Here is a 25,511-nt window from a genome sequence, read left to right as displayed (position 1 = left end):
GGTAGAGGAGGAAGATTCTATGTAGAAAGAGGAACTCTTGTTAGAGAGATTGAATGGCATGGAAAAAAAGTAATCCAGTTTGTGGTACCCAGAGAATTCAGGCAACTTGTAATGGAAAATGGACACGATATAGCACACACAGGACATCTGGGACTACACAAAACGAAACAAAGAATATTTCAGAATTTTTATTGGCCATCAATTAGTAAGGACATAAAAAGTTATGTGACTTCGTGCCAATTATGTTCTAGAAAAGGAGCAAGAAACATAAAAGCACCATTAAAAAGGGTGGATGTACCAGATAGACCATTTAGTAAAATAGCGATTGATTTAATCGGTCCAATGCCAGTGGTATCAAATAAGGGTCACCGTTATATCCTAACTGTGATAGACGTGTGCTCCAGATGGCCGGAAGCTATCCCACTCAAACAAATTGAAGCCAGAGATATAGTACAAGCATTATATACGTTGTTTACAGGATTTGGATTTCCTAGAGAAATATTGTCAGATAGGGGGACTCAATTCAACTGTCAATTGGCTACAACATTCTTGAACATGTTTGGGATCCAGCAAAGGTTTACAACCTCGTATTATCCACAGAGCACTTGTGAACGTTTTAATGTCAATCTAAAGAAATCATTATATAAAGTAATGGATGATAAACCCAAAGAGTGGGATATGGCAATACCGTCAATACTATTTGCATACAGGGAGAGTCGCAATGAAATAACAGGGTTTTCACCATTTCAAATGATTTATGGAGGAAATCCACGAGGTCCAATGACAATATTGAAAGATTTGATAATCCCACATGATCATGTAGTAACTAATGACAGTTATGATATTGTGACAGAAACTAGAAATCAGATTATAAAGGCATGTGAAGAAGCGGATAGACAGATGCTAGAGAGAAATGAATTAACACATTCCAGAGTGAATGAACATAGAATAATGACGGAATTAGAGGTAGGACAAGATGTTTTGGTCTTACATAAGGATAACAATAATGCTTCGGGCACAAATTGGCTGGGACCATACAAAGTAGCAAGGAAAATTAGCGATATGGATTATGAAATAGACATTGATTCGATGTTAAAAATATTTCATGTGGATTTGTTAAAAGAATTGACACCAAGACAAAGAAGTGAAGAAAGGAGTAAGGATGAGTCAATGACAATGAGTGCCTGTGTGACGGAAGAAATGGAGACAGAGGAAAGGTTTAGACCAATAGAGACAGTGGCAACAGAAAGTAGGCAAACATGGAAGGATGTCATGGTGGATGGAGTTTCTCTTGATAGAGCTAAAGAAATCAAGGCACTAATTGAGGATTATAAGAATATTTTTACGGATTTACCTCGAAAAACAAGTATTATAGAACATGATATCAAGTTAACCGGCAAAGTACCGAATAAACTGCCACAATATACGATCCCATTACACCATAGAGAAACATTACAGAAGGAAATTGATGAGCTACTAACACTTGGAGTGATAGAACCATCTAGTTCACCATGGGCTGCACCAGTCGTGCTTGTTAAAAAAAAGTGTGGCAACTTAAGATTGTGTGTGGATTATCGACAGTTGAATAAAGTCACAGAATTTGACCCATTTCCAATGCCACAAGCAGAAGAAATGTTTACTAAGCTAAAAAATGCAAAGATTTTTAGCACGTTGGATCTGTCAAGAGGATACTGGCAAGTACCTCTAAAACAAGAAGCTAAACCATTATCGGCATTTAAGACACCTTCGGGCATATATCAATGGAATGTGATGAGCTTTGGCTTGGTAAATGCTCCAGCCACGTTTAACAGAATGATGGCCAAATTATTCAGCCATAGAAGAGACACAATTTGTTATTTAGATGATATATGCATTTTTAGTGAGCAATGGGATGAGCATATACAAAGCCTTAAAGAGGTTTTTAAAATTATCAAAGAAAACAATTTAACATTGAAACCAACAAAAATAAAAATTGGCCTAAGTGAAATTTCATTTTTGGGGTATAAGATTAAAAATGAGTACATTACACCATTGGAAGAAACTGTATCAAAAATATTGGACATTAAGGTACCAAAGACAAAGAAGCAAATTAGAAGCCTTTTGGGTCTATGCAACTTTTATAGAAAATTTATCTCAAATTTTTCAGAAATAATTGAACCACTAACAAATCTAACAAAGAAAGGAAAACCTAACAATATAGTGTGGACGGAGGAATGTCAAGAAGCACTGGACATAATTAAAACTTTCTTTTCTGGGGCACCGATTTTGAAATTACCTGACAATACTAAGGAATTTATTTTGGCTACAGATGCATCAGCCATTGCAATAGGAGGCTGTCTAATGCAAAAATGGAATGGTGTCCCACATCCTGTTTTATATGTGAGTAGAAAACTGACAGCATCTGAGTTGAAATATGCCACCATTGAAAAGGAAGGACTAGCCATTGTATGGTGTATAACAAAATTAGGGTTCTATCTAATGGGAGCTAAATTTGAACTATGGACGGATCACGCTCCCTTGGCCTTCATTAATACAAATAAACTAGGGAACAACAGAATAGCCAGGTGGGCATTGCAACTTATGGATTATAACTTTGAGGTCAGGACAATACCAGGGAAAGACAATGTGATAGCTGACACATTATCACGGTGTACCTAAGGAGGAAAAGAAATGGAAGTAAGGAAAGGAGCTAGGCCACGTCAATTTTGTTTCTATTGGTTGGTTAAAAGAATAATGTCAGTAAAATCATTTTGGTGAGAACACAATGAATAGCAGTGTAATGAATAGACATCTTTAACAGATGGGAACATTTTGTAAATATACACATATTACATGTATATGTAATCGAAGACTGTATGGACTGACGAAGCTTTGTTACATGTGTGAGGTGTCGAGATATTAATATATGGTGTTATATTGAGAATTTGATGAAACCATTGTTAGAAATGTAAAATATAGTATTACAGTTACATAGTTACTTATAGTTTATAATTGTGAATTATGAGATTTATTCTGATTGGTTCGTTGGGGAAGCCTGGGATATTTAAAAGACGTTCGATGTACATCGAACTTGGCAAACAAGGGGGGTGTTACGGTCGTAGCGCAGCACGGTGTGCATGAATAATGGTGCGAATTTGTGTAATGAATGGAAGTGATGTTGAAAAAGGGAAGCCGGGGGAAATTGACAGGAAGAGAAATGAAATGTTCGTATTTACATAACTTGTTGTAATATTAAAGTATTTATAGAGTAATAACCTGAGAGTCTATTATTATTTCAAAGAGTCTTGTGTCGTAACATCCACCTTTTACAATCAATAGTGTTATGACGCACTTCTAAAAAAGTTATTTATAAGCGATAATCTTTCTTTTCACAAAGCTTATTTTAACTCACTCTGTCTGATAAAAAGTTTGTACACGTTATTTCTCACACACCCAGTCTTAGATCAAGCTGAACATTTTGCATGATTATTTCTTTTACCTGACAAAACAAGAATCAATTTTAAAAAATAACCAATAAGTTAATTAACAATTGGAAATTAATTAATTTTGTTTGGTATCGAACAAGGGAATGAAATTGTACGTAACTGATTTGAGGTATAAGTTGATTTAGTCCCTTTATACTTTTTAGGTCGCCGCTTTAAAGATAATAGATAGATTAACTATAAAAAAACATCTATTTTCCCAAGCGATTCGCTGGCACAGTGTGTTGGCTTGAGGAAGTTTGAGCCCACGAATTTGAATTCAGGTCTTTCAACTTTAAAAAAAAACATTTAAAAAGCGACCATGGGAACATTTGGAACATTTACGCAGACTTCTTCTTTCTCTTCCCCCCCCCCCCTTTTTTTTTCCCAACTGGTTCAGACAAGTGATAGGATCATAGCGTATTGTGTTAGCTAAAAGCATGAAATTGCGCGAAACAAAAACAATCGATCAAAAACATTACTAATCGCACATATTCATTATTGTTAGTCTAGATCTATCGCAAATGTAACTACATGGCCAATCCAATCTAATAGACACAACTACGCTTAACATGTTAGCCACGGCTTGGGCACAACGAGATCTTTCACGACATAGTTGCCGTGACACTGCCAAGAGAATGGTTTTGATCATAACTAGAGAATGGTTGGTTCCCTGAAGATTGAAGGAAAGCAAAGGTACATGACGAAGGTCTTAACCATCATCATCCATCAGACCTAGCGTCAAAATGTCTGCAATATTTCCCATGCTCCACCTTTCCGGTACAAATGTAATAAGTAAATTAAGTACCGGTAAAAACTTAAAAACCGTTGTTTCCGACAAAGCTCAGCAAGCTGAACTAGTCAGAGAGAGAGAGAGAGAGAGAGAGAGAGAGAAAGAAAGAGAGAGAGAGAGAGCTATTAATAACTCGTGTCACTCACATTAGTCATAAGGTTAATTACCATCAACCTTTGTTTGTAGGATGTTTATTGGTATTAGCTTCATTAACCCAAATATAACAATAACGATACCAAGTGGGAATCTAATTATACAAGCTTTCATAACAGCGAGATCAAGGCTACACTTGTTTAATGGAGGGGGGGGGAGGGATAATTGTTCTTTGTAGAAAAATATTAGCCAAAGTGCCTTCATTATTATGCACTTCCATTGGACCGATGGTGCGAGGATAGGAAAGATTTAAAGCCAGATTATGAGAATGTAACATTTACCCCCCTCTTTAGATTTGTTTCAAATAGAAGATAAATTGTCAGTAACTCAAGTTACAGTACCGGTATATTCTCTTGTACATATAACATTGACTTTTAAATGAGTCAATCGTGTTTTTCAAGGACAATTTTAGCTAGCCCATTAAAAAAAAAACACCAACCAAAAATTGTAAGAATAATATCAAGTGTCATGATTATTTTTCCCTTTCCTTTACAACCGGAACTAGACGGGCGTTCAAGTTTTATATATTACATCGGTTTTCATCCTTATTCTTTTCTTAAAACACTTTTTTTTAAAATGTAGTTGTGTATAAAAAATGGTATGGTGTGTATGTGTGTAAGTATATGTGTTATGTGAAAATGATAGACTCCCCAGGCTGATTTTTTAAAATTTGTAATTACGTATTTACAAAATAAAAAAAAACTTGCAGATTATTAACGAAATGAAATAAACTGAAGTAGAAGGAATAAAATGAGTACGAACGTAACAATATGAGGACCTTAGTAACGGATGCAATAATTTAGGAAAAGATTAGATTAATAAAGGATTTAGTTAGTGAACATTAGGTAATGAAAGTTAGTTCTTACCATTGCTAAATAATAAATGAACAAAATAAATGTATAAATAAAAACATTTATATAGAACCTGTGTTCATTTGTCACCCTATGTTGATTTTCTTGTTTCATATTTACAATACTTTACCTCAATTCAACTCATATTTTCAGGGAACTTTCTGGGAAAAACCTGCACACGGATCTTAAAAACGTCTCTAACGATTTTCCTAAAAAATTTGACAGTTGATGTATATCGTTGGAAAAAAAGAATGACAAGCTCGTTAGCCACACTGGGAAAACACTCTAGTTTGACCGTTATATTTTTTTTTCAAATAAATAAATTAAAATTTGGCTAGAGAACTAGAAAATATTTATCTTAAACAGACTATGTCTTCGGGTATTTCCGCATTCATTTAAGAGTTTAATAAATGAATGTTCATTTTGAGTATCGTCTTCTAAATCTATTCTAAAGGAATGTTATCTATACATTTTCTGAACCAGGATTCTTTCTCAAAGGAAAAAGGGGGGGGGGTCAGGTTGAAAAATGTTTCACTTTTAACATCTAACATCAATTAGTTATTAAGAGAAAAATAATTTCTTATGATGCTTACAAGGCCCCAGAATCACACAACCATAGTTGAACTTCTGATGCTTGCAATGCTCCAGAATTACACAACCATAGTTAGACTTGTGATCTTGCAAGTCTCCAGAGTCACACAACCATAGATAGACTTCAGATGCTTGCAAGGCCCCAGAATCACACAACCATAGTTAGACTTCTGACGCTTGCATGGATTCAGAATCACACACCCATAGTTAGACTTCTGATGCTTGCAAGGCTCCAGATTCATACATCTCCCTTCTTTTCATAGATAGTATCATTGGATCGTTTCAAAACAATTTAAATGTCATTGTTTGATACCGAAGAATTTAGATTACCTATTTTATGAAGAATTATATTAAAGTTGTATAAATGAAGTAGGCTATGGTCTTAAAAAGAAACAGTATTTTCCTTTATATAAGAACTTCGCTGGCACAGTGGTTAGAGGCAATAGCGCTAGTTTTTTTTTATTTTTTTTATAGAATCCATTTTAAAAACGATCACAATAACATTTACACAGATGACCCCGCCCCCTTTGTGGTTGTTATTTTAGATCTATTACACATTTAATTTCATGACTGATTCTAACTAATGGATACAATTACACTCAATATAAGCTTTAATATAAGTTTGGTTTTTCAAAGAAAAGCATTTTATATATATATTTTTTTCTTCTTCTTGTTATCATAATGCACTCACGTTCATGTTGTAATACATGTCTCAAGAGTTTACTCATGGCTTTAGTCATACGATTCTCTTATTTATATAGGTCTAAAAAAAAACACACAAAACCTTCTAGTCCCACGCCCATGTCATCACGTGGTATTTTAGTCTTCTCGTGATCGTCCTGTCAACGTTTGGAACAGACAAATGTCTCCAGAAATGTTGTTTTGATGACATTTGCGAATTGCTTTTGTTTTGTGTGTGTGTTTATTTATAGAAAGATTGTGTGCAATGACCTGTACACTAATGAAGATAGATGTTCGTTTGCATATGTCGTGTGAGAATTGGACATATTTATTTACATTCAACAGATTAAGTTGTGGTCTCATCGCTAGCTTAACCTTTTGAAAAAAAAAATCCTTGGCTTCAATATCTTGTTTTATAACATACATATATAGACATAGTTATATACATAGGCCTTTATACCGGGTGTATGAACAAAGGTAGAATATAGAGGGATAGAAAAAAGCGAAAACACGAATATATGCACTGCATTTATTATACAAACAAACGCATTAATTATGCTTCATTGAGCAAGTCTTTACTTTAATCATTTTTTTTTCTTTCAGTACAGTAAATGCAGTAAATATATACATATTTTCTCTTTTTTTGTTTCACCATTGTATAGTTCATTTCTATTTCTGCTCCCCTCCCCGTAGTCGGCATTCTACTTCATAGTAGGCATCAATATCGTTTGCTATGCCTAGATATTTGAACATATACAGCTCTTGAAGCTCTGACTCCCATTGTTCACGCCATGGACTACCGAAAGCAGTCTGATTCATTGCTCTCTTCATGATGTAGTTGATGGCTAGCAGGAAGAGGACGGGAGACATGATACACCTCTGTTGTTAATTCTTCTGTTTTAATGCAGCAGTTAGACTGACAGTACAGCATAAAGGTGTCGTTGGATCTGGAAGAATTTTTCGGAGATGCCATATTCTCTAACTATTTTCCACAGTGAATCTCGATGGACACTATCAAAAAGTATTCTTATCTAAGAAATTGATAATTAGCCGTTGTTGGTATTCTAGACTTTGTTTTATGATATTTCTTCTTCGTAAATATAATATGGTATATGCCCAGAAGCGATTAGAGTAAGAGAATATTTTAAAGAGCATGATCAAGACATATATAGACCTAAAGAGCCCCCATCCTGCCGTTACTATCCAAACCATTTTCACTACCCTCGTTATTATATTAATATTGTAGTGGAAATATATTGAATGTGTGAATTAATTTTGATTATGGATGTCTGTTGTTAATCTTTTTACAATTTATTTAAAGCGACAAACAACAGATCTATTCATTATTCATTCACTTCTAAAACAACGTAAAAATTTTAAGGTAAATATTATTAATTAGATTAATTAGATAGACATTATAATTTAAAATTATACTCTTCCTGTTCCTACTCCCTTCCCTGTTTATGTGTGTGTGTGTGACTGTGTGTGTCTCTAGTTAGCTGAACTTCATAGCATTTTAAAAGGGAATGTATTGTGGATAAACAGAATGTTTCTTTTATTTTAAAACTTATTCCCCTTGTCAACGCAAGAGAACTTGAAGTTGGCTGAGGTATTTTAAATATTTCTATTTGAGAGAATATTTAATACAAATGGTGTTCCTCTCCCGATTCATAATATGCTTCTCTGTGAAAGTTCCATTGCACTTATATGTTTTTAGCTCAAACACAATTTAAACGGAGGAACTGTTCCTGCGCAACAAATGATGCATGTACATATAGGTCAGTAAAGGCAACACTAAGTACGGTAGTTCTTAATGATAGAAAGTGGTAAATTAAACATGGTGAAAATATTGGAATGCCTCAACCCAGGGCACAAACCACGGATCATCATTTGTCTAGCAGCAATTCAAGAATAAAAAACACAACAGAAGACCATCACCACTCACTGCCCCCCCCCCAACCAAATAAAAACAAACAAAAAAAAAACAAAACGAAAAAACAACAACAACAAAAAACAACCTTCCTGCTAAACTAGCTACAAGGCCCTAGAGTCACACAACCATAGTTAAACTTCTGATGCTTGCAATGCTCCAGAATTACACAACCATAGTTAGACTTGTGATCTTGCAAGTCTCCAGAGTCACACAACCATAGATAGACGTCAGATGCTTGCAAGGCCCCAGAATCACACAACCATAGTTAGACTTCAGATGCTTGCAAAGCCCTAGAATGACACAACCATAGATAGACTTATGATGCTTACAAGGCCCCAGAATCACACAACCATAGTTGAACTTCTGATGCTTGCAATGCTCCAGAATTACACAACCATAGTTAGACTTGTGATCTTGCAAGTCTCCAGAGTCACACAACCATAGATAGACGTCAGATGCTTGCAAGGAACCAGAATCACACAACCATAGTTAGACTTCTGACGCTTGCATGGCTTCAGAATCACACACCCATAGTTAGACTTCTGATGCTTGCAAGACCCCAGACTCATACCTCTCCTTTCTTTTCATAGATAGTATCATTGGATCGTTTCAAAACAATTTAAATGTCATTGTTTGATACCGAAGAATTTAGATTACCTATTTTATGAAGAATTAAAGAACCAGATTTTTTCCCCCATTTTTATTCGCTGTTAATAGACATTGCTTCTTTCCCCCGATTAGATATTCTTTGAGAGAAAATAAATAATACAAACTTTGTACATACAACCAGTGGCGTCACTAGGGTCGGTGTCACCCGGTGCTTCCCGCACCCCTCGCATCTGCCTTGTGACGCCACTACATACAATTTCTGAAAGATGAACATGATTGTATACAGCCTCGAATAAAAGGGCATGATTGGCTAGTTTTCTCCTCATCCACCCCCCAAAAAAGGAAAACATTTCACAAGAGTTGAGAACAGTGCTGTATTATTACTTGAAATGGCCCTAAGGTTCTAAGCTTTTTGAGATATTTGATTCATTTATAAGTATAGAATCCGCGTATGCGGTTATTCTTGCACAGCTCTCAGAGAGTTCAGACGTAAATGAGTATTTCAGAGAAATAGAACACATTGAAGAATAATATAAAGATATTTTTCTATATTAAATGTAAAGAAAACAATAAAGAAATGATTATAGGTGTTCGTAGGGAAAAGAAGGAAAATGATATTGTTTCTGTAGCTGGAGAGACTATTAAAATAGGACAAACTTTTAAATGTCTTAATATTATCTTTGGCAATAAATTAAATTTTAGTGCAATTACTGATTATATCAGAAAAAAAAAGGTAGCAAAGACTACTATTACTTAGAACAATTTCCTCATTTAATGTTAGCGAAAAGGCCTTGGCTATGTCTAATCACGCTCACATCTGCAATATTTTAGGTTTAAATGTCACTGTCTGGTATGGCAATCTGAACATTAGAAGTAAATAAATTTCATAGAATCCTAAATGCTGCTGGTAAGGTCATTGGCAAAAAAAAAAAAAAACCCATTGGGGCAGCTGTTTGAGAAAAACATTTATAAGAAAGCTAAAAAGATTCTAGAAATAAAAAAAGCCCCCTTGGATCAGGATTTTGAGATTAAACCATCACAAAAGAGATACAAGACACCGATAGCAAAGACAAAGAAACAAAAAAAAAACAACACTTTTGTCCTCCTGGCAATCAAATCATTAAATATTGTTACGTATTTCTGAATCTTCTGGCTAAATGTATTAGTAGGCATACAAATAAAAACACTGCAAAGAACTTGACGACTCATTTTTTAGTTTCACATAACTTTAATGACTATTAACTCTAACAATTCTTCACTGTAACATGTAGCGTAGAAGACTGTACAATATCTGTCAGTTTACAGTTAGCTATACTTCGTTGCAATTCATCTATTCACTTTGTTGCGCACACGTCTTACATCGACTGTATCGACTGTAACGGCTCAAGTCCACTGTAGTTCGCTGTATAGACCTTAACGACAGTAGTCCACTCCAGTTAACTCTACCCTAGTTAATTTGCATCGAGTCGTACACATCTCTCTTCCACTGTCTGCACAGTAGACCACAGTAACGAGGACTCTACCGACGAATTTACCTACGACTAGCTCCATACGACTCACTCACGACTGACTTTTACATTAACTCTCTGGCTTATATAGAGTCCCTAATCGCTCCTCCAAAGTTGCACAAACACTGCTTGTATCTTCTGGAACAACACGTGAGGAAACGTCACATCCTGTCTTTGTTTATACGCGTAGATTCCAGAGAACACTGGCTGCTGTGTCATCTCGCTGGGGTCACACGTTGACCTCTACTTGTCACTGTTCATTTGTAACACTATGATTAAATTATCTGATATAAACTTTTCGCATGTAAATTTATGAATAGGTCTGGTGTGAAGTATATTTTGTTTTTCTATAGTTATAATGTTTTGTTTGGTGTAATGCACAAATTGTAAGACGAATTTCCTTATAGGTAATAAAGATTAGTATCATTATTATTATATGTCTGTGTAAAGTAGTATTTCTTAGGGGCGCAAAGCTTATGTTTCGGCCCAGTTTGAAAACATATGATTTAGGACGGGTAATCGAGACTTTTATAAAAGGGACTTAACTATGTTAAAACAAGTATAGATTTATTTCTTAATTATCTCCCTGCAATACTATTAATAAATAATAGAGCTATATTTATGACAAAGCGAAAATTTTCCCCATTGTGGCTATACATTTTACAATATCAAGAGGAAGCCCGTTCACTTTGGGAATAATTCCCAAATGAGTACAAATATATTATTTGATTTCACTAATTAAATATATTTCAAAATGTTTAGTGTATTGTGTTATAAAAGCTCTCTGAACACTGAGAACAAAGAAAGATTAAAATGTGTCTGTTTTAAAGTGGAAGTTTCCTAATTAACTTTTTAAAAAAGTTTTATGTTTCAGACCAGCTCAGCCTCGTTTTCACTATGAGGCTAGCAATAGGTATTGGACCTCTTTGTATAGTCTAAAATAAATTGGATTAAAGACCAAACAGACGATAAAGTCGGTCAGGCTGTGTTTTAAGACTTAGTTTTAAGACAGAGTTTGTCCCCAGACCCTTGGAAACAGTTGGCTATGATGGGACCAGATTTGTTTGTTCTAGTTCCAACCTCTGATTGAATGCTGCTGTGAACCGAATGGTTTTAATTTAAAGTCGTCTAGACCTATGTTGTGTTGCAATAAGTAGGGCGGCGGACTTTAAACCAATTTGACCGATTGCCCAAATTGGGCCAGCGCCATGGAGGGGCTCCGCAATTTACATTTAGCATATCACTGTCAGTCATTGCTGTTGTCACAGGCTTTTAAAGATGTAGGACTTAAAGGGTTGATAACACAAGAAAGCAAACGATGGAATTATTTTATTGTCCATTTATCCATTTTTGAAATAGAAGATCTACACCCGATTTTGATTCTTACCAGAGTGTCGATTTTCTTTGGTTCTTACAGACGTATTTATTTATTTTCAGAGTTCTGCGCTCACCATCTTCCAATAACGATATATTTCTAATAATCCTTAAGATAATCTCATTCCACCATAACATAAATGGGGAAACTGGAATGAAGAATGCCCCCCCCCCCAACCTTTTTTTTTTTGTTTTGTTTGTTTCCCAAACATTAGTTGTAAAAAAGTTACATTAAAGTAGCTCTCAAATATTTTTTGTCCACATTTCATTGCCACTCTTTACATTCTTCTAACAATATCATCCAATATCACGGTATATAGGCTACTACATAGAAAAAAAATCCACATTTCTGTGAAATAAAAGCTCACGTGACTTAGAGTCTAGATGCCAAGCAAATGTTTTTAAATACTTTTTAAGCCTATTGAATTTATTTAGATTAGCAAGTGGCTGCCTGGTCGTACGGTTTGCGCGATGGACTGTCGTTTAGAATTATCGATGGTCCCGGGTTCAAACCCTGCCCGCTTCCATCCACCGTCGTCCTGCGGGAGGTTTGGACTAGGAAGTAAACTATCTTCAACTCTGAAGGAACATCCGAAACATGTAAAACATTTTACAAACATTCTGTGACAAATAGTACACTGAGTGCGAGATAGTTTTGAAGTCAGTTTAAAAGCCTCGTGGACATCCGGATGGATTAGGTCGATTGTTTTATCGCGAAATACATAGGTCAAGAGACCACTAGCCGCGACTAGCGTAGCCTGTAGTATCAGAGCAGCGACAGAAACATTTGAGGGGAGCAATCCAATTGGTTGTCCTAAGTCACGGTGAATAAGGCTTTTCTCTTTCACTGTGTTAACACTGTGTTCATGTAGGTCAAAGTATGACTTTGCAGTCTTAGATCTACATTCAGGATACGAATAATTTGGTGGGCTAATATATTTTGTCAACTTGAGAAGGTAGACTGAAAGAAAACTGCTTATCACAGAGCTATAATTTAGTATTTTAGTAAATACAAGTTTCTGAAGCCTACCTATTTAGGCATTATAGAAAAAGAAAAAAAAAAGAAACTATTCTAGATATCTAACATAACAGCATTCTTAATGGAATCACATATAACTTAGAGACACCTCGATTAGGACAGAAGAAGTAAATTAGCAAAAATACATAAAACTCTTATTTAAAAAAATAAAAATAAAAAAACACTATATAAAAATACTCCAATACAAAGATATAGGGGCATTTCACTTGGACCAATTCGTACAAGGTCGTATGTAGCCTAAGTGCTCTTTCGTCACTATAGGTTCCATTAGTTGCTTGAGTAAGCTACGAAGACTGCCCATGGTAGAGTTTGAGTAATTAATATGCACGAATAGATTAAAACATGGATACGCCGCTAAGCATAGTGAGTAATTATTATTATTATTATTTTAATTTCTAAGATTAGATAAGATAGAGGCTGAAATCTGTCCTAGCTAGACCGAAGATGCCAGTTGGTCCATACTTAAATCTAACAAGGATGATGGTTAGTCTAAAAAGAAAATGTGTGGCATTAGTTTAATGAATACAAAAACAAATTAAGTGTTGGTATACATGAAATGAGAACTTACGCGTGGAAGGCTTGAGTCACACATGTATTGCTACCCCTACAATATAGAGAGCCTTTTTTTATATATATGATAACAGTAGCGTAGTTAGGGTGGGGAATGGGGAGAATTTGAAAATCCCCCAGGCCCCCACTTGAGGGGTCCCCAAATGAGTGTTCGAAATTTTTTTACATTAATATTAGATATTACGCAAAATTCGTGGGAAGAGGTCAAGCGCCCCCCCCCCCCCCCGGCACACCAAATAATGGCAAATTGCTAGCTACGCCACTGTTATCATGACATATTTCGAGTTCCCTAATCTCATTGACCTACAACAGAGGGGTGTAGGAGGGGGGAGTGATTGACTACAAAAACGATCAACCCTAATTTCCCCAATTTTAAAGTTATTTCATAATCAATGAAGCCCAGAAATCTTTTCTCTTTTGGTGTAACTATAATAGGACTACCGTTGCCATTTTAGTGACTATATTGTTTATCAATCCTCTCTGGAGGACCTGATTATACCTGATATAGGCCTACAAGTCAAAGAAAATATGATCTCTCAATTGTGCTGCTTTGCTGTTACGTGTTCAAGTCAATATTGACATTGGAACTATTACAGTCCTGGTTTTTTAGGTCAGATGTTTTATTTTTCAAAACGAAGAAGTATTTCCTTTAGGTTTAAAATTTACTAACTTTTATCTGGCGAAAATAGTATCAACCTACCGGTACGTCTGTAATAAAGGCTTATCTTCGAGTCCGAAGATTAATGAGGAATGCAGTATTCCATTTGGCTACGCAGTCCCAGCCGTGACCTACATATTTTGCCACATCCCCCATGGCAAGCATAACCATTGTCCGCCGGTGGTCGATTCAGATTTTCTTTTCGCCGTCTGCGTCTGTCCTCGGCAGCGGATTTTCTTTTGGTCTCAAATATGTATCCCGATGCCTTTAGTGAGTTCAAGAGATTCAAATTATATCACATTTAGCATTGTGTTTCCCGGGATTTTTTTTTTGGCTTCCAAAGAACGTCGGTAATAATAATAAGATAATACAGTACTTTACTACCAATGTCTTGGTTCAAACTTCATTAATTATATTGACATAATTAATAAATGACATAAATCTAGTAGTAGATCTACATTTGCATCTATTATTGTAGGCCTTTAATTAGGCCTACAAGCTTTACGCTAATGCATTTCCATTATTTCCCACCGCAGCCCCTCCTTCCTTTTTTTCTACTAAATATTACAATTCATTTAGTTCTAACCAATAGATCTAGATCTAGTTATAAAGTACACATTCTAGACTACATTGCGATCGAAACATAAAAGTGAACAACATTTTGCTTTATCATTTAAGAAGCAACCAACAGGCGGCGCACAAAACCGTGACCCCCTGGTTAAGTTTTAAAAATACCTAGAATCTAAGTTTATCTATAGTGAAAAATACTCAAATACTTACGATTATGATTATTGGCACATTTCAACTCTGTCTGTCTGTGTCTGTCTGTCTGGCCAAAAGTTTGTACACATTATTTCTCCAATACCTAATCTCGAGGCAAACTGAAATTTTGCACAGTTATTTCTTTTACCTGACAACACAATATTTTTTTTAAATTAATAAATTAATAGTTAATTATAAATTACTTTTTTTGGAATCTCAAACAAAAAAAATAAATATAGTACTTGATTGAGGTGGTGGTATAAGCTAAATTAGTCCCCTTTATATTAGGCTGCAGTCCGAGGTTTAGTGAACATGAAATAGAACATGAACATGAAATAGATAGATAACTAAACTATCTTCCATGTTCATAGATTCTTCTCTTCGCTAGCAGAGTGGTTACCAAGTTGGCTTGAAAAGCCCAAGAAGGCTTTAGCTCAGAAGCTCGAATTCAGGTCGTTCCTTTTTTTTTTGTTTTTGTTTATAAAAAAATACATTTAAAAAGATATCACCCATATACCCCATTCTTCCCCCCCCCCACCCCCTTTCCAACTGGTACAGACAATATAGGATCAAAGCGTATTGAGAACGCTAAAAGCATGAATTTGTACTAAACAAAAACCAATTGGTAAAAAAAAAAAAATCTAATCGCACAGGTTTATTATTGTTAGTCAAAATCTATTAAATGACTGATCCAAACTAATTGATACACATTAAACAAGCTTTTTTTTTTTAATTTTTAATTTTTATTTTGCGTTTTTCTTTTCTACCCAGTAAGCATAGACTGAATGTTACAAGCTATTCAAGTACGTTTATTTGTCTCATTCAAATCTTAAAAATTCGAGTTCTAGTTACTAATGTAATAATACAAATGTTTTGTTTTTTTTTAAGAAATCTTAAATTATTCTTATATGTGCACCATACATATATTATATACCCAAATTAACTAGGTGCGCCAGGTTCTTGCAGTCATTACCACTTTCTTGATAAAACCCGGCGCCCTGTCAGCGATAAAAGGGAGTTTGTAGACCCGGTTTTATATTTTCAAAAAGTATACTAAAACCTATATAGGCCTACTAATAATGATAAAATATACACACATTATTTTCAAATGAGGCACCCCCTCACCTAACAACACACAATCGCCCTGATTTACTTTTTATTGAAAAAGTCCGCTACATATCAGCTTTGCTGGCTGAGGAAACTGAAATAGAAAAAAGAAAGAAAATATGGGAACCTAAGCTTATAAGAGATTCAGCGATTATGGAAGTTGTCTAAAATAACAATATACCCTGTTGTTAAATCAACCGTGGGGATAGTGAAAACTGACCTCACAGACACGTATTCCTACGTTCATAGAATGCCTTGGACAACATCACTTAGAAGATTCTCTCTGCCTGTCATGAGGGCGACGCGATATTTGCTGCAGGAAGATGTGCCAGTGGTTAAAGGGACTACTATGAATTTTATTTCTCTCTAAAGAAGTTCGACCCTGGCAGTGCCAGAGAATGAATATTAATTTGTTTCTAACATAATAATAATAAAATAAATAAGGCTTAATTATAATAATAATATTACTTTTATGTCTCTGTGGCTATAAATTGTTAACAATGTCAACCTCCTTAATTTCAAGTACCATTGCAGCGTATACTAAAAATATAATTTATTTTACCTTGTTTTCACATTTCATTACACATAGGCTACATACATAAACCTAAATGTTTGTGTGAAATATTTAGGCCTACTTCACATGTCTTTTATATCTCCTGGTTGGAGCTGCCCCCCCCCCCCTTTTTTTTTTCCTGTTTAAGCTTTGGGTCACTACTCTAAATAAATGGGTTTATATATTGTGTATTTTTTAAAAAAATTGGTCCCTATTCATTGCAATGGGGATAAGATTATAAACATTTTATAGATACTTGGTTTAGTTTTCATTTCGGACGACGAATATGAAGGTAATGCAGAAAGAGATTGTATAACCTAATATATAGGCCTATATAATATACAGTGATATATATATATAGGCCTACAGGCACTCGACCACTTTAACCGTCGGCCATAGATACAAATGACCTTTACAGCAACTGCGCCATGGATCGAAATGTTTGAAATGGGTACTTTACGTACTCTTCGTCTTTTGTTTTATTTAATCATACACAAAATCATGAATTAAATTACTGAGCAACTGCAACATACCCAGATCTAGTGGAGATTACCCAGCATAACAAGTACAGTGACCCTCACATCGTACTACGCTTGAACTTTTTTCATAGGTCAAGGCGAGAGTCACCGGTGTCTTCCTTTTCGACTCTCGGTTTGATAGCCTTTACAAGCTAAGGAACATCGGCTTGAAGTTGATAACATAATCTAGATCTAGATCAATCTTCTAAATTAAATTGTTTATACCGTACTTATTCTAGTATTTTTAATCACAATGAGCAAATATCACAGACCTGATGCCCAGACAATCCAGTCTTTGAAGGATATTGCCAACAAACTTCGTATTCATAGCATTGAGGCTACCAATGCGAGTAATTCAGGGTACTTCAGTTCAACTAACAATGATTTTGAATGAATATTCAAAATATTATTGAATGTTCAATATTGTTTGTGTGTGTGTTAGATCTTCTTAGTCTTGACATCTCTACACTCTAGTGACTCTAGTCTAGTAACTAGAATTTACTAGATCTAGATTAGTATAGTAGATCTATATTTATAGTTTATAGATTATAATAGATCTAGATCTATCTAGATCTAGTGATTTTCTAGTGACTCTAGATTATTAACCCAGCAACAGGGAATATCAGGGATCTAGATCTATACTATAGAGTATAGATTTTTTAAAATTTTCTAAGATCTAATTGATCTATAATTCTAATCATCCAGATCTCTTCTTATTTTTTGTATTTTAGAATATTCTAGATCTAGAGACTAGAGTGACTAGACACTAGATGAGTAGTTCTAGATTCAGAGTAGATCTTATCTAGACTTTTACTTTAAATATCTATATATAGATCTATATATATGTTATATCTAGATATATAGATAGTTAAATCTTGACCAGTATAGATCTACTAATATTTAATTAATTTTATCTTATAATAATTTATAATATAATTTATTTTATAATCTAGTATAATACTGTAGATTAGAATGGATGGCTGCCTTGTCGCCTTGTGATTTATAATGTGATCTGGACTGTCATTTGGTGGCTTGAACCCTGCCTGCTGCCATCCTCCATCTTGCGGGTGGTTTGGGCTGCCTGTAATTATTTTCTGATCTGAAGGAACATCTGGAAAATGTCAATCTAAAACATTTTACAAAAACAATAATAAACATCTAGAATCTCTGCTAATAATTAATGTTATCTATTCTGGCCACTTAATTCCTAATATCTGGTATAGGCATCTGTTAACAATGTTCTGGAGCTTTTTCATATTTGTTTAAATGACTCTCCATTTCTCTGAAACGTATAGAACAATTTAAGCCTATTGACAAATTGCTACACCAAAGAAATGTGTGAAGTGGATTGTTTTTTAATGAGTGTCAAGTTTTTTTTTTTCTTCTTAATAAAATTTTTACAAAGTTATCATCATTGTAATACTAATAAAATCTTTCAGTCACCCTTCATCATGCTGCTCTGCAGCAGAAGTTATGTCAGTTCTGTTCTTCAACACTATGCGGTATACCATTAAGGAACCAAGACATCCTAACAATGATCGCTTTGTGCTGTCAAAAGGCCATGCAGCACCTATCCTCTATGCAGCCTGGGCAGAGACTGGCCTTTTCCCTACCAGTGAATTACTTGAGCTGCGGAAATTGACATCTGACCTGGAAGGTCACCCAACACCAGTATGTAAATATTTTTGTATTTATTAATTTCTGCTGTTTAGGCTTGTTTAACAAACAGAATAGCAACACATTATAATTTTTTTTTTTCAGAGATTGAACTTTGTTGATGTGGCTACGGGGTCGCTAGGTCAAGGACTTAGCTGCGCTGCTGGAATGGCTTACACAGGAAAATATTTTGATAAGTCAGAGTATGTGAATTTGAAATTTTTACATCAGAATTTTAGCTACTTAAAAATTGTTCTATATGCTTAAACTTCACAACCAAATTTTTTCGTCCTAGTTACCGTGTATATTGTCTTATTGGTGATGGAGAGAGTGCAGAAGGATCAATCTGGGAAGCATTGGCCTTTAGCAGCCGTTATCAGTTAGACAATTTGGTGGCCATCTTTGACATTAATCGTTTAGGGCAGAGTGAAGCCACAAGTCTTGGTCATGATGTAGACATCTATAAGGCACGAGTGGAGGCATTCGGGTATGTTAAAACACAATAGTTAAATTTTAGTAAAATATTGTTCTCTTATGTCTTTATCATTATTTTAAATGCTGGCACAAAATTTTGATTGTGTCTGATAAACATTTATTTAAAGTACACAAGAATGCAAAGTTGTATGAATAGCTGGGACAAATTTAAACTAAACTAAGATCTTTGAAGATTTGGGAAATGTTAAGGAATTCTGTCTCCTGTAGTTACATACTGTCTATTGGAAATAAATATCTGTTCTGTGCTGTGTCATTAGAATATTGAGAATATGTTTGTTATTCAGCTGTATTGGGATCAATAAAATGAAAGTTTATTTTCAGCTGGAATACATATGTAGTTGATGGGCATGATGTAGAGGAGCTCTGCAAAGTATTCTGGGAAGCCAGACAAGTAACAGGAAGACCCACCTGTATTTTAGCCAAGACATTTAAAGGCCAAGGCATCCCTGGTAAGTTTTAAAATGTTCATTTAGTTTTCTAAATAGTAAAACCCTAATTCGTGTTGTTAGTCCTGCAGCTTTATCGTTTAGGTTTCTTATTGAAAGTCATTTATTGTAATTAGGGTTCATTGATGGGTATTGAAGATTGTATCTTTATCTAAAAGGGAAATCTTATTTAATTTTTGAATGAATGTATTGCAGAGTTCCTTACTAGTAGCTTTAGATCTGCCACAGAAGTGTATGCCATCCTTATCCCACAGTTCAAAGGTCAACAGAAACATACGCTTAAGGAATTGAAACTTTTTTTTTTTGCTTACCTTCCAGTCCAAAATGTATCTTTTAAAACAGTCACTTTTAGTCATGTATTTTTTTTGTTTATTCCATAGGAGTAGCAGATGCAGAGAATTGGCATGGCAAGCCATTGGGAGACAAGGCTAAAGAGGCCATAGCTGCTATCAGAGAAAACATTGCCAACTCAGGTCCCCATAATCTGATTGCACAGCAACCGACCCTTGACCTGTCCCCAGTGAACACCCATGTTGAGCTCTCGGCTGCTCCATCTTACAAACTGGGTGAATCTGTAAGTTTATAAATTAGTTGACAAACTTGTATCCATTTCTGTTCCTGTTCAATATCAATACAATTAGATAATTAGCTTTTTTTTTTTCAGATAAAAATACATTTTTATATTTTATTTCTAAATTATATTAATTTTGTGCAGGTTGCAACAAGACTGGCTTATGGAACAGCTTTAGTTAAACTTGGCAAAGCTAACAACAGAGTCGTTGCAATGGATGGTGATACTAAAAATTCCACGTTTGCTCAAAAGTTTAAAGTTAGTATATGTTTTAAAATTTTGATTTAGATAGTCACATACTTGTTGCTCAAAATTATTAACCTGCATGTCTTTATGATCTCTAGGATGCTTTCCCAGATCGTTTTATTGAGTGCTACATTGCTGAACAAAACTTGGTTGGTGTAGGCATTGGCTGTGCCACACGTGATCGTACCATTCCTTTCATTAGCACATTTGCTGCTTTCTTTACTCGTGCTTTTGATCAAATTCGTATGGGGGCTATCTCTCAGACCAATGCTAACTTTGTTGGATCTCATGCTGGAGTGTCAATAGGTAAGTGTTTATAATATTTAATGTTCGTTCACACTGTCATTTCACATTTTATATGTTTATTTCTATCTAAAATTACAAAATATTTATGTAAAATGAAGTATTATTGTAATGAAAATGTAAAAAGGCATAGCTGGTATAACACTTTTAAATATATAAAAAAAAATTATTTTGAAATTTAAAGTTATTACAAGAATAGTCAACTTCTGAATTTTGTTTGTTGTTAGATAAAATTGATTCTAACTTGAAAAGATTTTATTTATAGGAGAAGACGGCCCCTCTCAAATGGCCCTTGAAGATCTGGCCATGTTTCGCACCATACCAGGCTCTACAGTGTTCTACCCAACAGATGCTGTCTCTACAGAGAGGGCTGTGGAGTTGGCAGCCAATACTAAAGGTGTTTGCTTTATTAGAACCAGCCGTCCCAATGTTCCAGTCATATACAAAAATGATGAACCTTTTGCTGTAGGAAAAGCTAAGGTAAGTGTTTAGTTGAATGCTTGCACTAGACTTAATCTTATTCTAAATGGTTAAGATTATTTTTACTTCTCATTGTGTTTGTTTTTAAAGAATACAATGGAAAAGAATTAACCTATAGTAGGTTTTCTTTAAGAGGACCAAACTTCATGACAATGTCAATATCCAGATACTATAAGAAAAAATAATAAAAAAAAAGCTTCAAAAGCATTTTCTTTTCTATATAAACCTAAACCTTTAGTTATGTTGACAATAATTCTGAAATTAAATAAAATCGTGTTATGCATAGTCTAAGAACATATGCTGAGGTGATGTACATAAGGTCTGTAAAAGCTGAAAACAGAAATAATCAGTTTGTTGGTCACTCTAGATATTAGCTTGTTAAAATTGTGTTTCATATTAGGAAGTAATGATCTTGCTGTTGCTCTCATGTTACATGATATTCTATTACAGAAAAAGCTTGTACTTTGTATTTTCATAGTTTCATTTTGCAAAACTATTTATTTGTAGGTTGTTCGATCCAGTCCATCTGATCAAGTAACTGTTATAGGCTCCTGTGTGACTCTGTATGAAGCTATTAAAGCAGCAGACACATTGGCTGAAAGTGGTATCAACATTAGAATTATTGACCCATTCACCATTAAGCCAATAGATGCTGAGACCATCATTGCTAATGCCCAGGAAACAAATGGAAAAATTATCACTGTTGAGGATCATTATGCTGAAGGTACAAAATATATGAACTTTCTTAGATTGATTCATACTTTAAAATATATATATTATGACTTGCATGCTATTTGATATGGCCTTTTACCCATGGCCTTTTTTTTTTGCCTAATTATGAAAAAGAAATTTTGAAACCTAATTTGTGTGTGTAGTAAGTCTTAAAAAAAAAGGAATTGAAAAAACTATTTGGCATATTGTCCATTATTGATGTAGTTTCAGACATGCCTACCGTCCTGCACGTCCTGCTGTATGTTGCTCACCTTATGATTAAAGGATGCAAAAAAAAAAAAAAAAAAAAAAGTAAAACTAACTAAGGTGCTATATTTAGACTTTAAGAGAGGAAAAGTGCCCATTGGAGGAGTCAGAACAGTTTGAAAGCAGGGTGGGGGCTGTTTCTGCCAGTCCAAAAGCAACATAGAGTATATTAGATATTTCAATATTGAATTGAGAAGCTGAAAAAAAGTCAAGAGCTTGTACTTAGAACTATATTTTTATTGAGGCCAAGGGGAAACGTAAAATATAGAATTCATGGGTTAAAAGCAAGTGCGTGTTAGCATGGGGGCATGTTGTTCCAGTCAAATCAAAAGTCTATGTTAGAGAACATTACAATGTGCTGGGTGAAAAGAAAACAAAAAGTAGGTTCCAGAGAGAGAGAAGGAAAGAAATGGAGTGGGCTGTTTCATTCATCTTAACAGATACAATATTTCACAGGCTAAGACATATACTAGGGGGATCATTAAAATGCGGCTCATGGAAGTTCAACAAAAAAAAAAAAAAAAAAAAGTAATGTTCCGACCATAATAGACAATATAGACAATATATAGCCTGGGAGCAAATCAACTGGAGTAGCTGGTGTGTAATGTTAGTTTCTGTAGATTTTGAGGGAGAACACTCAATTACTATTACTACTGTCAAACACAACACAATTATTTTAGCTATTGATAGCAGTTATTGATATGATATTGTATCATATGAATTTTTTAGCTTAGCCCAATGGCTAACATTGCAAAAACAAACTTGTTTTTTTTTTTTTAATTTTAAGGGCTCAGCAGAGATCACTTGTGCATTAAAACATTATAACACTGACATTCTTCATTTCAAATCTTAGGTGGTATTGGTGAAGCTGTTGCTGGTGCTGTGAGTGGTCAGTCAGGAATCATTGTCAAACGTTTGTATGTGCCAGAGGTCCCCAGAAGTGGCAAGTGTGAGGAGTTAATGGAAAAATATGGCATCAGTGCATCTTGCATTGTAAAAGCAGTCAATAGCATTCTCTCTATTTAAAGAATCAACAGTAACAAACTAAAGAAACAATTTTTTAAGAGACTTTTTCTTCTTATAGTTGATGATAATTTTTGTTTCTTAGCAGATATTTTTTTGTTTGTAAAATAGGGATAATATTTGGTTATTATGGTATATTAATTGAGAATTTTTTGTTAAATGTCAAAATATTTTCTTGAGAGATAAATTTCTTCCTCTTCTTTTAGCCAGCAATTGCATGCAAAAAATCAAAACTATCAATGTAGTTTTCCATTGGAAAACAAATACAGTTGACTCCAAAATGTATGTCTCATTAAAATGTATGATTCTTTATATAAAAGCATGTTGATAATGTCTGTTAAACTGGAAACATTGTACCATTTCTTCAATACATACTTAACTTTTTTTAGTATTGGTAGTTAAATAGTAGTTGAACAGCTTAACTCCAGTTCCTTCTACTGACTATAACATGCCAACTAAAAGAGAGAGAATAAAAATGTATGCATAGGATTTGCTCTTATTAGCTGTCCTAGTTAAATCTTTTTTCTATAAAGATACTGCATGAAGTGATGGATTTTAAGGTAGAGAGGTTAAGTTTACAAATTGTCTCCAAGTTAATAGAATATGACATTGATAGTGTCTAGATTTTTAATCAGTGTTATCAACTTGTAATGAATATTCTGTTGTGTTAGACTTTGTTTCCTTCACCCAATAATCTCAAGTGATAATTACTTTTTTTTCGTGCATCATGTTATTTATTGCTAGCTGATTAGTTATTTGTACCAGATGTTTATTCTGCATTTTCTTTAACTATTTGCTTCATGATATTATGTCCATGAGGCAAGCGAATTAATTCTTCTGTTATAATAAATTTGTTGATTATACACACACATGATTAAGATTTGTTTCTTTTTGTGAAACCTTTTGGCAAAGTATTACTTTCTGATTAGTACTTGCTTAAACACAATTATATCCATACTAGTCGACCAACAGCATAGCATACGCCATTATTTTGCTGGGCCAGCCTTAGGCCAATGCAACTTGTGCGACTGCAGTGGGCCCCACACTAATTATAGGTGTAAATTATTAAATTAAACCATTTTATAACTTATAACAGAATTCCCGCAGCTTCCTGATTTACTAGGAGCTACTTGAAATCTAAAATTGCAAAATATACGAAAAAGTCCTAGGAATCTCCGGAAATAATTACAATCTTTTGAAAAGTAAAAAAAATCTCCTGAAATATACAGACAAAAAAAAATTAAAAGAGTGATCTTTCCTTTACTTCTTTTTGCATGTCCAAACTATTGAGCCATGAAGAGTATTATATATTTAGATTGCTTAAGTCTTAATTCAAACTCCATACATGCTGAGGTGTTGGCCACAAAGCTACTCAAGTACATATAAATGTAGAAGGAATTAGAGTCTAAAAATGTCTATTTAGTTTACACAATGGAAAGTGTTATCTTTCCTTAGCATATAACATTTATGTTAAACAAATATTAATTAATTATGAATAATTGGTTAATCTTTTGATTGATTCATGTGTTTCAACTTTATCTGAGAAAGTGAAGCAGAAATGTTAAACCCTTCCACCCAGACAGACAGATGGAGTGAGTTAATATTAACTGTGAAAACAAAAAAAATATTTCTAGTTCACTGAAATCTTAGAAGTGCAAGTTACCCAAGCAAATTTAAAAATAAAAACTTCACAAACATTGACCCAAAAACAAAAAGGGGTATTAAATTTTATTTACAATTAGAAAATGACAACATACATTAAAGATAGAATTTAAATTGACTACATAAAGTAAATCTTAGTGATTACTGAAAATAGTTCTGTAATCTTTGCACTGCTAAATTTAATTAGATATGTTTACAAGTTAAAATTAAATATCACAGATTGTTCTAGAATGAAAAACAAGTTATTAATTTATGTTTTTGCATACATACAAACAGTTTACAAAATATTCTTGTACAATCATGAATAATCAACTATTTCGATAATAATAATTTTAAAAAAGTAATTAATAGAGCTAGTTAATCTATAATTAAGTTGTACTTCCACATACTAATGATAAAAATGTTTTTATTGCTCAGCCTTAACCTAATGGTCATGAAACACTATCATTGTGGTACAAATTAGCAGACACTGTGCCTAACATTAAACTGA

The 25,511-nt window shown here is 34.2% G+C and overlaps 2 protein-coding genes and 1 long non-coding RNA gene across 3 annotated transcripts in view; 1 reads left to right on the top strand and 2 right to left on the bottom strand.

Annotated features, from left to right (window-relative positions):
* LOC106053027 (uncharacterized) overlaps positions 1-5,418 on the bottom strand; it is a 38,867-nt gene extending 33,449 nt beyond the window's left edge. Inside the window, exon 1 of the mRNA XM_056027025.1 lies at positions 5,274-5,418. Within this exon, the coding sequence (XP_055883000.1) occupies positions 5,274-5,372 (99 nt within the window). The 5' untranslated portion in view covers positions 5,373-5,418. The remainder of the gene's footprint in view (positions 1-5,273) is intronic.
* Positions 5,419-15,719: 10,301 nt separating this feature from the next.
* Positions 15,720-16,704, bottom strand: LOC106053047 (uncharacterized). Its single transcript, XR_001215180.2, has 3 exons — positions 16,653-16,704; positions 16,311-16,403; positions 15,720-16,184 (listed from the first exon to the last, which is right to left on the bottom strand). It is a non-coding gene; the product is annotated as an uncharacterized LOC106053047 (long non-coding RNA).
* A 541-nt stretch (positions 16,705-17,245) lies between these two features.
* Positions 17,246-24,228, top strand: LOC106053035 (transketolase-like). The gene is made up of 11 exons (XM_013208505.2): positions 17,246-17,521; positions 18,601-18,832; positions 18,923-19,020; positions 19,113-19,304; positions 19,634-19,761; positions 20,139-20,332; positions 20,474-20,587; positions 20,674-20,881; positions 21,144-21,358; positions 21,866-22,082; positions 23,190-24,228. The coding sequence occupies exons 1-11, from the start codon at positions 17,415-17,417 to the stop codon at positions 23,360-23,362; spliced, it is 1,878 nt and encodes a 625-aa protein (XP_013063959.2). The 5' UTR covers positions 17,246-17,414; the 3' UTR covers positions 23,363-24,228.
* The last annotated feature ends 1,283 nt before the right edge of the window (positions 24,229-25,511 follow it).

The sequence above is a fragment of the Biomphalaria glabrata genome, chromosome 4 (assembly GCF_947242115.1).
Source record: "Biomphalaria glabrata chromosome 4, xgBioGlab47.1, whole genome shotgun sequence".
NCBI lineage: Eukaryota > Metazoa > Mollusca > Gastropoda > Planorbidae > Biomphalaria > Biomphalaria glabrata.
Note: the sequence above shows the minus strand (reverse complement) of the source record. Positions and strands in the feature narration are given on the sequence as shown.

What these genes read in the sequence shown, in the direction of transcription:
- LOC106053035 (XM_013208505.2), top strand. Translation starts at nt 17,415, where the DNA reads ATGAGCAAATATCACAGACCTGATGCCCAGACAATCCAGTCTTTGAAG. An exon ending in CTTACAAACTGGGTGAATCT is followed by an intron (nt 20,333 to 20,473) that starts GTAAGTTTATAA and finishes AATTTTGTGCAG; the next exon opens with GTTGCAACAAGACTGGCTTA. An exon ending in TGAGGATCATTATGCTGAAG is followed by an intron (nt 22,083 to 23,189) that starts GTACAAAATATA and finishes TTCAAATCTTAG; the next exon opens with GTGGTATTGGTGAAGCTGTT.